At 35.9% G+C, this 14,245-nt stretch overlaps 1 protein-coding gene across 2 annotated transcripts in view; it reads right to left on the bottom strand.

Annotated features, from left to right (window-relative positions):
• Nucleotides 1-14,245, bottom strand: part of USP32 (ubiquitin specific peptidase 32) — a 198,299-nt gene that overhangs the window by 35,999 nt on the left and 148,055 nt on the right. Inside the window, exons 12-16 of one of the 2 annotated variants that reach the window (XM_027087307.1) lie at nt 11,592-11,694; nt 7,661-7,856; nt 5,958-6,133; nt 5,178-5,318; nt 107-224 (exon numbers count right to left, since the gene is read on the bottom strand). In XM_027087307.1, coding sequence (XP_026943108.1) covers nt 107-224; nt 5,178-5,318; nt 5,958-6,133; nt 7,661-7,856; nt 11,592-11,694 — 734 coding nt within the window. Of the gene's footprint in view, nt 1-64; nt 225-5,177; nt 5,319-5,957; nt 6,134-7,660; nt 7,857-11,591; nt 11,695-14,245 lie in introns of both variants that reach the window. The other variant, XM_027087306.1, reaches the window with a different exon arrangement.

The following is a 14,245-nucleotide window of genomic DNA, read 5'->3' as shown; positions in this document are numbered from 1 at the left end:
TGAGCAAATCGGTTTTTATTTTTTTAAGGAAATGCATGGTATTCTTGCTGCATTCTTAAGTTACCTCTTGGTAAATGCTGAGGAAACATTCTCAGGCTCATCATACCCATATTCACCCAGATGTTAGACTGCTGTGTCCGAGTGGCAGGCTGCTGTCTCAGGAAGAGAAGATAGCGAGGAAATAATTCCAGCTCTGGGATTTCTGTCTTGCTATTCTTGATTACCTATTGTTTTAAAAGACATAAAGTGATCACTATAAAAGAAACAAAACTTGCCTTTTTTTTTTGTTTTTTTTTTGCGGTACGCGGGCCTCTCATTGTTGTGGCCTCTCCCGTTGCAGAGCACAGGCTCCGGACACGCAGGCTCAGCGGCCATGGCTCACGGGCCCAGCCGCTCCGTGGCATGTGGGATCTTCCCGGACCAGGGCACGAACCCATGTTCCCTGCATCGGCAGGCGGACTCTCAACCACTGCGTCACCAGGGAAGCCCAAAACTTGCCATTTTTAACCTAATTTCTTAGATTTATTTTTAAACTAAAATGTTCAATAGGTTCACTGCCTATATTTCAGTTAGATTATAGAAATTCACAGGTTTAAATTACATGGGTTTAAAGACCCTCAGCCTCCTGCACCTTAGTCCATTTTCCAGGATTAGGATTCCTGGTGGGTATTTTCTCCCCTTTCATTTAAAAGCAAGTAACATCAAAATTAAGGGGAAAAAATCTTAAATATTATCTACAATTCTAGCACTCTTACACCATAACTCTTTTCACTTTTACATATTTCATACATATAAATGATGGTATTTTAAAGGACAAATTCTTAGGAATGGAGTTAATAAAAAAGTACAAAAGTATTCATGTCATTAACTACATAAGTCATAGTGACACCCAAAATGCAGCAGTATTCCCGGAAATGTATGAATGTATTACTTTCACAAAAACTTATCACTGGATATCATTTAAAGATACCCCATTTCTGGGCTTCCCTGGTGGTGCAGTGGTTAAGAACCTGCCTGCCAATGCAGGGGACACAGGTTCGAGCCCTGGTCCAGGAAGATCCCACATGCCGTGGAGCAACTAAGCCCATGTGCCACAACTACGGAGCCTACAAGCCACAACTACTGAACCCACGTGCCACAACTACTGAAGCCCACGCACCTAGAGCCCATGCTCCGCAACAAGAGAAGCCACCGCAATGAGAAGCCCATGCACCGCAACAAAGAGTAGCCCCTGCTCGCCACAGCCAGAGAAAGCCCGTGTGCGGCAACCAAGACTCAATGCAACCAAAAATAAATAATAAAATTAAAAAACAAAAAAAAAAAAAATTAAAAAACAAACCCCATTTCTTTAATACATATAAAAAATATTATAAATTTGCTTAAAATTTTATTTCTTGTATTTGTAGTGAGAACAAAAATGTTTCCAAGTAAAAATTTACTATCTGTGTTTTATGTAACTGGACTGTTCATATATTTTTTGTCTATGATTAAAACAACTAAATTGGATGTACAAAACTGGAAGTCACACGGTTGAAACAGGATTTTTCAGTAATCTCTCTAATAACTTGCTTGCTAGCCCCAAAACACAGGAAAACGTATTACCAAAGTAGTGCTTTAAGAGTTTTAAGAGTAGCACCTTATCAATTTAGCATTCCAAAAGGATAGCAGGGTCAACAGTCAAACTCTTTAAAACATAAAATCTTACAGAACCTTTAATAGTCTCAAGTGATTGGGCTTTGTTTCATTTCCTTTTGCCTTAGTAACCAATATATTCTGCAACAGAGCATTTTTTAATATCAAGAGGGGGCAGTAAAGAGCCAGATAAAAACAATGTTACAAACCAAACCTTTAGGACTATTTCTTAAAATTATTCTACATGTTCTGATATGCTATAGTATGGTACTAGGAAAGCTCCACTTAGGAGCTTTTTCAACTCCTATTTAAAGCAGTAAAAGGAGCTCTCCCTGACACTGGAGGAAAACAAAGTCTGTCCACTTCTAGAGAGTCACTGATAGCTGCAAAGCCAACAGTAAAATTCTCTTATGATTTCAGTTTAACTGTGATTTTGGGAAAGATCAATAATTCTGCATCTATAGTCATCAGGCTACATAAAAAACATACTTTTGGCAGAATCTGAAATGACAAAGAAGTAATTTTTATAATCTGTAGCTTGCTTTCCAAGATAAGTGATTTTGTGAGCAAATTACAGATTAACAAATTCTTATACATACAGGCACAATCATACATAAATACATATTTATTTACATTTTAATTATTCTTGTATATGAACTTATTAACTTCAACCATAACCGGCAAACAACAGATGCAATTCCATTTACAGGAATTTACCTTAAAGAGATCATCACAATGTTTAGAAAGAGACTATTCACCAGAAAATTGTTTTTTTTTTTTTTTTTTTCAGTCGTGTGGTGCAGCACACAAGATCTTAGTTCCCCGACCAGGGATTGAACCTGTGCCCCCTGCATTGGGAGCACAGAGTCTCAACCACTGGACTGCCAGGGAAGTCCCAGAAAATTGCTTTAAACAACTAAGATCTAGAAGCAAACTAAAAGTCCATCAGTGGTGATTGGTTAATTGTGATTTATGTACATATGCATGTGTATGTAATAAATTAAGGAACACTATGCAATTATTAAAAATAATGGTATAGATGTAAATTTATTAGCTTAGAAAGATATCAATAGCATCTATCTTAGACTGAAAATAGATCACAAGACATCAAGTATAATATGATTCAATTTCATTAAATTATCTATACATATTTGTATATGTATATGAATAGGCACAGAGGAATGTTTGGAAAGATGAAAACCAAAATGTTAATAGTAATTATCTCTTAAGTAGTAGGATATGGTAGATATGGTATGCTTTTTATTTTCTTCTTTATTTTTTCTATATTGCTTAATTTGTTATCATTGAGCTTGTACATGTGCAAATTAAATAAAGCTATTTTTTTAATGGTATGATTTATGTAAAAATGAAAGTATTTACTTTTAACCTTGCTGTAGCAAATATATTTAGTATTCTTTAACTTGAAACACCATATTCTAAATGTTTTTACAGCAATTTTTCCTGAATCAGGTTAAATTTATCTTATTTAGAGGTAAAAAAATATTATCAAGCCTGCAACTGAAGCTTTTATGTAGTAAAATTACTACTTATTAAACTAATATTTATCTGACATCAATGTTAAAAAACATGATCTTTTGTGAGGCTCCAAAAAAACTTGTTTAATAATTATAATGATGATGGTGATGATAGTAGCAACAGGCAAAATTTATTGACCATTTACTATAAATCAGGTGCTGTGCTAATCATATGTATTATTTACTTATCAAAACAACTATAATGAGGTAGATATTATTGTTATCACCATTTTACAGATGAGGAAACTAAGGTTTAGAGATTAGCACTGGTAATCTGAATTCAGGCAGACTCCAAAACATCAAACTCACTCACTCATTCACTCACTCACTCACTCACTCACTCACTAACTCTATCTATCTATCTATCTATCTATCTATCTATCTATCTACCTACCTACCTACCTACCTACCTACCTACCTATCCATCCAACACAATTATCACCATGATTCTCCTACAGACATAGAATATTAGATCCGCCTTTGTCAATGCAGGGGACATGGGTTCGATCCCTGGTCCAGGAAGATCCCACATGCCTCGGAGCAACTAAGCCTGTGTGCCACAACTATTGAGCCTGTGCTCTAGAGCCCATGAGCTACAACTACTGGGCCCACGCCCTGCAACTACTGAAGCCCGCGTCCCTAGAGCCCGTGCTCTGCAACAAGAGAAGCCACTGCAATGAGAAGCCCGCGCACCACAAAGAAGAGTAGCTCCTGCTCGCCGCAACTAAAGAAAGCCCACGTCCAGCAACGAAGACCCAACGCAGCCATAAATAAACAAACAAATAAAAAATAAATTTATTTTTTTTTAAAAAAGAAGAATATTAGAGCAGGAAAGTCCCACCAGAAATTAAGTGATTAACTCAAGGACTATCCCACTTCCCAATAAATAAAGAATATAATATGTATGTAAATGTATCTATGCATATTCATATTTATATGTATCTACCTAGGAGTTCTGTTGACAAATACAGTAGAAATCTTTTGGAGCCAACAAACACAAACCCTAAATTCCTGATTGTGATTTAAACATAATTTTTAATAAACATAATTATTAATAACTCAAAATCATTATCAAAATTAAGAGTACGGACATATAGCAGACTTTTACTCTTTTTGGACATGACCTAAGTTACTATATCTTATTCATGGAAATCCTTTCTGGTATAAAAGCGTTCTTGGACATTATACAGGGAGAGTGTTTCTTGATACAGTAAAAGAGTCTTCTTATAAAGTATTTTACTGCGTCAGTAATGTGAAGAGTATTCAGGGCAATGAGTACTGCTGTTTACTGTATAAGCAGAACAAATAATGTTGAACAGTTAACTCACTAATATTTTGATATTACACACTCCAAGCCCTTTAAATTACTGTAGAGCATTTTACTTATGCTCTAAATGACTCATTCTAGTAATGGCAACAATCAGAATTCACTAGCTTTGAATTCTTTTTATTATATGTTGTGATCTTTTATATGTTCCTCCTTCAAAAAGACAAACCACAAAAATCCACCAACAGCTACAAGATGAATCCAATCCCTAAGTGGATGCCTGTGTGGTTAATGGGAGTAACAGTTTTAGAAGTAACCTCTGTACCACTTCCTCTACATTCACTGAACTTTTTGGCACTGGCTCTCAGACTTCTGCTCCAGTCTGAGTTCTGCATTATCTTAATGGCTATGTTTATGTGGATGACTTATTTAATAGACTAGCCTCATAATTCCTTGACTCTATTTAGTCTAGTGACTATTTCCTCCACTCCATATAAGTCACCCACTCCCAAAGGAACATCATTGTATGGTTGGTACCTAATGTAGTGCTCAATAAATGTATGAGTAAATGAATGAATGAATATGAAAGAACCTAAAATTCATTCAGCTAATTTGAACAGGTACTGAATACTCTGCTACCATGGGTAAGAACTAATTTGTGGATAGTGAGGTTCACATAAAAAATTAATAGAAGACCCCATCTATAATTGCTCCTTATATAAGGCAATATTGGCTATACTTACAGGTCTAGGTAAGGCCAGGTTTGCTCCATACCAATGATAAAGTGCTCTCCATACAGGTTCTGGAACCATTTCATAATCTCTTCCATGAATCAGCTGTGGGGTTCGTTTTAATCGTCCTCCTTCTAGTGTTAATGATGTAGCCTTAGAAAGAATGGAATGTAAATGTTGATTTTTTTTTTTTTTTGGCTGCACCTTGCAGCTTTCAGGATCTTAGTTCCCAGACCAGGGATGGAACCCGGGCCCACGGCAGTGAAAGTGTGCAGTCCTAACCACTGGACTGTCAGGGAATTCCCCCAAATTTTGATTTTTAAAATTGCAGTCTCTTGTGTTTTAACAAAACCTAGACACAGGAGAATAAATGCATCACTACTCAGTTTCATGTCACTAGAAAAAAATGAATTTTCTAAAAGATTTTTATTTTGAACTTTCAAAATAAACTAAGAAATGAAACTCAAGACAAATCATTTGAAAAAAGTCACTGGAACATTTGGGAATAATAAAAGTTTTCACAGACTTCTTTCCAACAGTAAAAAATATTATTTTGAAAAAAAAAATTCACATACACGTGAAACTACATTTTTACAGTAGCTGTCCTAAGTAAGAAAAACATTTCTAAGGATCACTAAACTGCTTCTACACAAGTACTAAGTCATGAAATATTCTCACAGAAACATTTCCATCTACAACAGGTTAATAAAATGAATCACAGACATTTTCTACGTGCTAAAATCCGTAGAATGAAATTTATTAGCAACTTGAAAGAGATGTCAAATTACTTACCTTTACTGGTTCTTGAGTTACTAGTGGCTGGTTATCAATAGCCCCTGGTTTCTGAGGATTGAGGTGCAACAAAATATTCCCACTGGTTCCTAGTAAACACTGGTTGTTATTGTCAGAAGTGTTATGTTGTCGAGCAAAGCACATATCTGCCCCTGGTGTGGCAGAATACAGAAAGCCTGTAAGGAAAAAGAAGATGGAATCTCTTTATTTTATTATACATAAATAGGCTTGAATATACAAACTCAATGTCCATGTATTAGGTTAATGCTATTATTCTGTGGTCAGGTCAGTACAGGGTTAGATTCTGATGAATTCTGTAGAAGATAGGAATTAGAGAGGTATTCCTTTCTGGACAATACCTAGTATAACACTAGGTAGAATAAAAGCTTTGAAAATTGTTACCAAATGAACGTTTGGCTAGACTCCTAGAATATCTAATAATTCACGAGAATTATATGTCCTCTTCCTTTCCTCTGATAGGAAAGGAAGAAATACAGTCAAGTAGCTGGGCTCTCACATATCTTCCCTTAATTCTTCTCTTCCACCTGCAAAGGTTCTTGGTAGATAATGGTGATAACAAGTCTCTAAACCAAAGGGAAGGAGCTAAAACAAGAACCCCAACAGAGAGTGCTGGGACGGAAGAAACTGTTCCCTAATAAATCTATTTGAAAGGAAGGCATGAATGTCACAATAGAAAAATACACACAGGAAAATGACTGATGATAACTTAGAGTTGTGAACCCCAGTGGTATCTTAAGGTATTTCAACTCTCAACCACATATTAATCTCAGGTAAACCTTCTAGCCATCATTTACTTTGAAACTTGTATCTGTGGTATGGCTCAGCATGTGTATAGCACAGATTATACAGAGTGAGCATATATCAAAAAGAATCTTAGGGAGGGTCAAGAAACAATCTTAGTGTGAAAGCTGATCAGAGAGAGCACTTCTAGGACTGCTAAGTGATCTCTGTAACGTCAGATGGTGAAAAAGAAGCAGTAGATTCTACAAAGAGTTTTGTAGAGAAAATGCTAACTCTGTCCAATTTGCCTTCTCCCTCCACAGAAAAGGAGAAAAAAAACTCAAAGATGAAACAACAACAGAATAAGGTTGAGAGTTCTGCCACTGTATCAGCAGAATAATAGGGATCAACTAAATTCATTTGGGCCAAAATACACCAAAGCATCTTCCCCATAAGTGTAGAACCACTAAGTTTTATGTAGGTATCAACAATGGAAGGGGATTATGGGGAACATTATGAAGTCTTTCTAAATATTTTAACAAAATAACTCCCAAATTCCATCCTGAAATGTCTGTAGAATCTGATATGAGGGTGCATTTAATCCAATGAATGTATGCTTATGGTTAGAGAGAGTTCTGGAGATAAAAATTTAGATTTTATTATGTCTTCTCAAATTTAAATTTATTGACAAAATGATTTAATAACAATATGGAAAGATTGACTTAATCAATGAAAACTGTGAAAATATTTTCAAATTGAGAGATTAATGAGGTAGAATATAGAAGAGCTCCTCTTTGTAAAGATACTAATACATTCAAGAATCTATTAATTGACCATTTCATTCGAAACTTATTTCTGTGAATGGAAACCTGATGCCCCATATCCTACCAAGCACACTCTCTGAGTGTACCCCTTTAAGAAATGACCCTGCCTAAACCTCTTGGAAAACAAACTATGCTTACCACTGCCAGCAGTTTCCGAGGCTTCAGATGCAGTAGAAATGTTGTCTGAAAATTTCTCTTCTGTGGTGTTCACATAACTGGGGCTGCCTCCTCCGATTCTATCTTCACTCTGCTCTATAGGATGTACTGCTGTTCCAAATAAATATTTTCCTCCATTCAGAACAGATGACGGCTCAATTGCAACAGGGCTGGCATCCTAAAAATTATGAAGTCAGAAATTAAGAGGTAAAATTTAATAATCTGCCAATTATGCAGCCTTCAAAAATGAATCCGCAAATGGTCTATTGTTTCTAATCTTCCTGTGGTTGGCTACAGCCACTTAAAAACATTTTGATGGATAACTAAATTTTAATTTCTTCAAAGGGGAATAGTGTATATATATAAAATTGGTAAGGCAGAATGGGAACAGACTGCAAGGGACTCTGTGCCACATAAAATAATTTAGACTTTATTCTGTTGAAAGTTGGAAATCATGGAAGGCTTTTATTGATACTAAAAAATTAAATAATATTTATTCTTTTTACTATTAAAGATTACATTGTTATTATAGAAAATATGGAAAAATATGAAGAAAATAAATATCACAAGTACTCAGATGCCATCATTTATTTTTTGTGACTGAAAACATATACATATATGTAAAAAATAAATGTGGAGAATACAGTTACAATTAAGGGCAGGGCACTGACTTCCCAGCTCTGTGACCTTTTACAATAAGTAAACTTATAAGCCTCAGCTCCTTCATGGGTAAAAACTAGGATAATATTAGTATTAATATCTACCTCAGAGTTTTATGCCTGGCATTTAGTAAATGTGAACTATCATTCTGGTTGTTGTTAGATATCACATTTTAAATACAGCATATTGCTAATTTTTCTTTCCCTTAACATTATATTGATAGGATTTTTCTGTGAGAGGCTTTTAAATAGGGGAATAGCATAACCCAATTTTTGCTTTAAAAATAACTCTAGTGTGTAGAAAGGATTTGAGGCAGAAACTGAAAATTGAGACACAAATTAGAAGACTTCTATAATAATTCAGGCAAGAGATGATGAGGCACTAAACCATAAAAAGCTAGATCCATAAGTAAGGAGATAGAGAGAAGAGCATGGATTTAGGAGATAAAAAAAAACTTGACAACTAATTGTGTATGAAAGAGGGGCACAGATAATTCCAAGGTCGGACATGAGGTGCTGGCTTAGATGACTGGATGGGAGTTGACACCTTCATAAGATAAGGTGTATTGGTGACTGGAATCGTTTTGGGAATAACCTTATTTTGGGATATTCTGGTTTGAGATATGTGGACATTGAGTCTAGTGCTCAGGACAGAGAAAGAGACTAGATATAAAAATGTGAAGCTCTGGGAGGGAGGGAGACGCAAGAGGGAAGAGATATGGGAACATATGTATATGTATAACTGATTCACTTTGTTATAAAGTAGAAACTAACACACCATTGTAAAGCAATTATACCACAATAAAGATGTTAAAAAAAAAAAAAAAAAGAAATTCCAGGAAAAAAAAAAAAAAAATGTGAAGCTCAACAGACTTCTGGAAGGACAAGAAAATGGTGTATGTAGAATAAGGAGAGTACAGCATTTACAGGATAGGTAGCAGAAGAATCTGGGAAGGACACTGAGTGAATGACCAGAGAAAAATGAGGAGATGCAGAGTACCAGAAGCAGAGGCGGCTAGCATAGAACTATTCTCTACTAAGTTTACTTGTGGAAAAAAAACAAAAAAAAAAGAGAGAGAGCTAAGAATTGAGGAGAAGGTGGAGGGAAGGTGCTATGAGAATGTATATCTGTGAGTGTTTTAAAAAGATCAGGATAGGGCTTCCCTGGTGGCGCAGTGGTTGAGAATCTGCCTGCCAGTGCGGGGGACACGGGTTCGAGCCCTGGTCTGGGAGGATCCCACATGCCACGGAGCAACTAGGCCCGGGAGCCACAATTACTGAGCCTGCGCTCTGGAGCCTGTGCTCCGGAGCCTGTGCTCCGCAACAAGAGAGGCCGCGATAGTGAGAGGCCCGTGCACCGTGATGAAGAGTGGCCCCCATTTGCCGCAACTAGAGAAAGCCCTCGCACAGAAACGAAGACCCAACACAGCCATAAATAAATAAATACAAAATTTTTAAAAAAAAGATCAGGATATTTTTAAGTGAGAGGTAAAGAGAAAGACTAACGGGGCTAACCAGTAGAACAAGATCCCACAGGCATCTGAGAATGATAGACAGTAGCATGGGTAAAGGATCTTAAGTGGCATTCAATAAATAATGACATAAATTTTAGTAGATGAAACTGATCAATGGCTGTGGGTCTTGAAGGCACAGCTTATAAAGTAACTAGTTGAAACCCAAGAAAAACATCAAATTTAAAAGACAAACTCCAAGTCACAGCATAGCAACAGCATAATGGATGCTTTAGATTCTTTTAATGAAATTACAGCATCCCTAATTTTAGCCAAAACAAGGAGACATTGTGTCAATATTTTATTAGATTTTTTTCCCTCTTTGATCTGTAAGGCAGGGGAATATTATCAATTTGTAAATCCCTCAGAAGCCAGCTCTGAAGAAATTCCAGTGCCTTTAATCAAGAGTGGCAATAAGAATGAGAATGAAACCTAGATTTCTTTCTACATACCAATTAACTTTATTGGACTAAAAAATTTTTAATAGCCTTATTGTTAAAACTTCAAATAGTTCAGAAGCACACAGATTCACATTCTTTATTACAGATCCAAGTGTTAGCATCTTCTATTAATTATTAACTTTCTTAAAATATGGGAAAGGTACCAGATTATTTTGGGTATTAAATAACCCTAGTTCACAATGAAAAAATTATTCCCTATTCAATTCTCTTTCAATCCTCTGATTACTTCAAGGACAGGGTCTCAGTTTGGTACTAATGTGCTAATCTAATGCTTGATCTGCTAATCTAATACTTGACAATTTCTATTTTTGACAGAGAACAGGTCTCAGTATCAGTCTTCAAAAGACAACACTACTTGGCTAGACTTTAATAATATATTTTATTTTCATTGATTTTATTTTGATCCTCTATTTCTGGAATGTGACACTGATTTTCTATTTAAGATAGTGATATAAAGTTTCCTTTTAAAATAAAATATATTTATGTAAAAATGATAAAGTTATTTATATAAACATACTAAGAAAATAATAGTATGGGAACTATATGGTAAAAAAATGGTGACCATAGTACACAAATGATAAAAACTGGGAGTCTACATTAAGTATGGATTTGGGGCCATCAATATTTTAAATTCAACTATCCACCAAAGAAGTCAAAATTGTATATGGACAATGGAACAACAGAATCACACTGACCTATGGCCTGTGAAGTAGGCCTGAGTAGTTAGTTTATATTATTAATATGTTTGGACTTCAGTTTGTAGACTTCATAGCAATTTATTAAAGATAATATTGATCTTCTCACAGCTTTTCTGATATTGAGTCCCTACCAACAAAATATATTCCATTTAAGTCAGATTTCAAAAGAAAATTTTCAGTAAACAAAAATGACTTATTTAAATTAATTCAAACTTTTTCTTCAATTATGCTTTCTGATTTATTTGGTCTGGAGTGGAGCATAGGCATTTCTTTTTTTTTTTTTAAGCTTTCTATGTGATTTTGCTATGCAACCACTGCCCAAGTGAGGATTATAGTCTCCTACTTTTGTTTTCATAATGTGCTCCAAATGCTGAGTAGAGTAACTAATTCCTTAATGAATCTATTACTTGCTCTGGAACTTGCTTTTTAGAAAAGCAAGTTGGTAGCATCATATAGGTATTCATTTCTTTCCCCTTCAAATCTTTATCGAGGTTGGAGCATTTTATTACTGGCCACTAGTCACACAAAGTCTGATGGAGTTAATAATCCTATGAAAAATGTAGATAAACAGGAATCTTACTCACATATTTGACATATTCTTTCCACTGCTGCCACCACTGCATGGAGATGATAAACCAATTGTGTCCGGGTTGCAGACCATACCTGCTCTCTCGTTCTAACCATCCTCTGTACATACAAAAGAAATTCAGTACAACAAATGGTGTATAAAACATATGACCATGCACCTACAAATTATCATTAGAAATTTTTCAAAGGAAAAACATGAAACAGATATACTAGGGAGATGGCCACATTTTAAATTAGTGAAACACTGATAAGCCAATTTCTGGAGTCATAACACCACTATTAAGCCTCCAACTGATGTTTCAAATACAGCTTAAATGAGGAATAATTTAGTAACATACTAGTTACCTGAATTAAGTAAAGAACTCAATGATTTTGGTAAACTTACAGTCATGTGCAAACATCACCACAATCCAATTTTAGAACATTTCAGATACCCCCAAAAGATACTTTATGCCTATTTTTAGTCATTTTTTAGTCAAATTACTGCCCTCAGCCACAAGAGACCACTAGTCTATTTTCTATCTCTTATAAATTTCCTTTTTATGAACATTTTGCAATTTTTAAATGGGCAAGGAACTTAAATAAATGGAATGTTATCACATTGTCTTTTATATCTGGCCTCTTTTACTTAGCATGTTTCTGAGGTTCATCTATGTTGGAGTACATATCACTAGTTTGTGCTTTTTTATTACTGAATAATATTCCATAGGTATATTATTATATATACACATATATACACCATATTTTGTTTATCTATCTAACACCTGATAATTTGAAACTGGCCAGCTGTTTTCCAAAGTGGCTGCACCATTTAACATCCCCATCAGTTACTGTATGAGGGTTCTAGTTGCTCCACATTCTCACCAACACTTGTTATTGTCTGTCTTTTCTATCACAAATGTCCTAATGGGTGTGAAGTGGTGTCACACTGTGATTTTATTTTTAAGATTAATTTATTATTTATTTATTTTTATTGTAGTATAATTGCTTTACAATGTGTTAGTTTCTGCTGTACAATGAAGTGAATCAGCTATATGCATATCTATATCCCCTCCCTCTTGGACCTCCCTCCCATGCTCCCATCCCACCCATCTAGGTCATCACAGAGCACAGAGCTGAGCTCCCTGTGCTATACAGCAGGTTCCCACTAGCTATCTATTTTACACATGGTAGTGTATTTATGTCAAACTTCATCTCCCAGTTGGTCCCACCCTCCCCCCTTCCCCTGCTGTGTCCACATGTCCATTCTCTATGTCTATGTCTCTATTCCTGCCCTGCAAATAGGTTCATCTACCATTTTTCTAGATTCCACATATATACATGAATATATGACATTTGTTTTTCTCTTTCTAGCTTACTTCACTCTGTATGACAGCCTATAGGTCCAGCCACATCTCTACAAATGACCCAATTTCATCCCTTTTTCTGGCTGAGTAATATTCCATTGCATATATGTACCACATCTTCTTTATCCATTCATCTGTCATTGGTTGTTTCCATGTCCTGGCTATTGTAAACAGTGCTACAATGAACATTGTGGTACATGTGTCCTTTTGAATTATGGCTTTCTCAGGATATATGCCCAGTAGTGGGATTGCTGGGTCATATGGTAGCTCTATTTTTAGTTTTTTAAGGGACCTCCATACTGTTCTCCATAGTGGCTGAATCAATTTACATTCCCACCAACAGTGCAAAAGGGTTCCCTTTTTTCCACACCCTCTCCAGCATTTATTGTTTTCATGATGGCCATTCTGACCAGTGTGAAGTGATACCTCACTGTAGTTTTGATTTGCATTTCTCTAATAATTAGTGATGTTGAGAATCTTTTCGTGTGCCTCTTCATCTGTATGTCTTCTTTGGTAAAATGTCTATTTAGGTCTTCTGCCCATTTTTTAATAGGGTTGTTTGTTTTTTGGATATTGAGCTCCATGAGCTGTTTGTATATTTTGGAGATTAATCCTTTGTTTATTGCTTCATTTGCAAATATTTTCTCCCATTCTGAGGGTTGTCTTTTCGTCTTGTTTATGGTTTCCTTTATTTATTTTTGGCTGCATCAGGTCTTAGTTATAGCACGTGGGATCTTTGTTGCAGTGCTCGGGCTTCTCTCTAGTTGTGGCCTGTGGGTTTTCTCTTCTCTAGTTGTGGCATGCAGGCTCTAAGGTGCATGGGCTCTGTAGTTGTGGTGAGTGGGCTCTGTAGTTGTGGCATGTGGGCTTAGTTGCCCCATGGCATGTGGGATCTTCGTTCCCTGACCAGGGATCGAACTCACGTCCTCTGCATTGTAAGGCTGATTCTTTACCACTGGACCACCAGGGAAGTCCACACACTGTGATTTTTAAGACACTATTCTTATTGAGGAGAAATTCATATAACATAAGATGGTTGTTTGTTGCACATTTTAAATGTACTAAATGCCACTGAATTGTATACTTAACAATCGTGGTTTTTTTTAACATCTTTATTGGAGTATAATTGCTTTACAATTGTGTGTTAGTTTCTACTGTGTAACAAAGTGAATCAGCTATACATATTCATTTATCCCCATTTCTCCTCCCTCTTGCGTCTCCCTCCTACCCTCCCTATCCCACCCCTCTAGGTGGACACAAAGCACCGAGCTGATCTCCCTGTGACATTTGGCTGCTTCCCACTA

Source organism: Aethalodelphis obliquidens, unplaced genomic scaffold (assembly GCF_003676395.1).
Source record: "Aethalodelphis obliquidens isolate GAN/ISIS:26980383/991018 unplaced genomic scaffold, ASM367639v1 scaffold58, whole genome shotgun sequence".
Taxonomy (NCBI): Eukaryota; Metazoa; Chordata; class Mammalia; order Artiodactyla; family Delphinidae; genus Aethalodelphis; species Aethalodelphis obliquidens.
The sequence above is the reverse complement of the archived record's forward strand: the minus strand, read 5'-3'. Positions and strand labels throughout refer to the sequence as shown.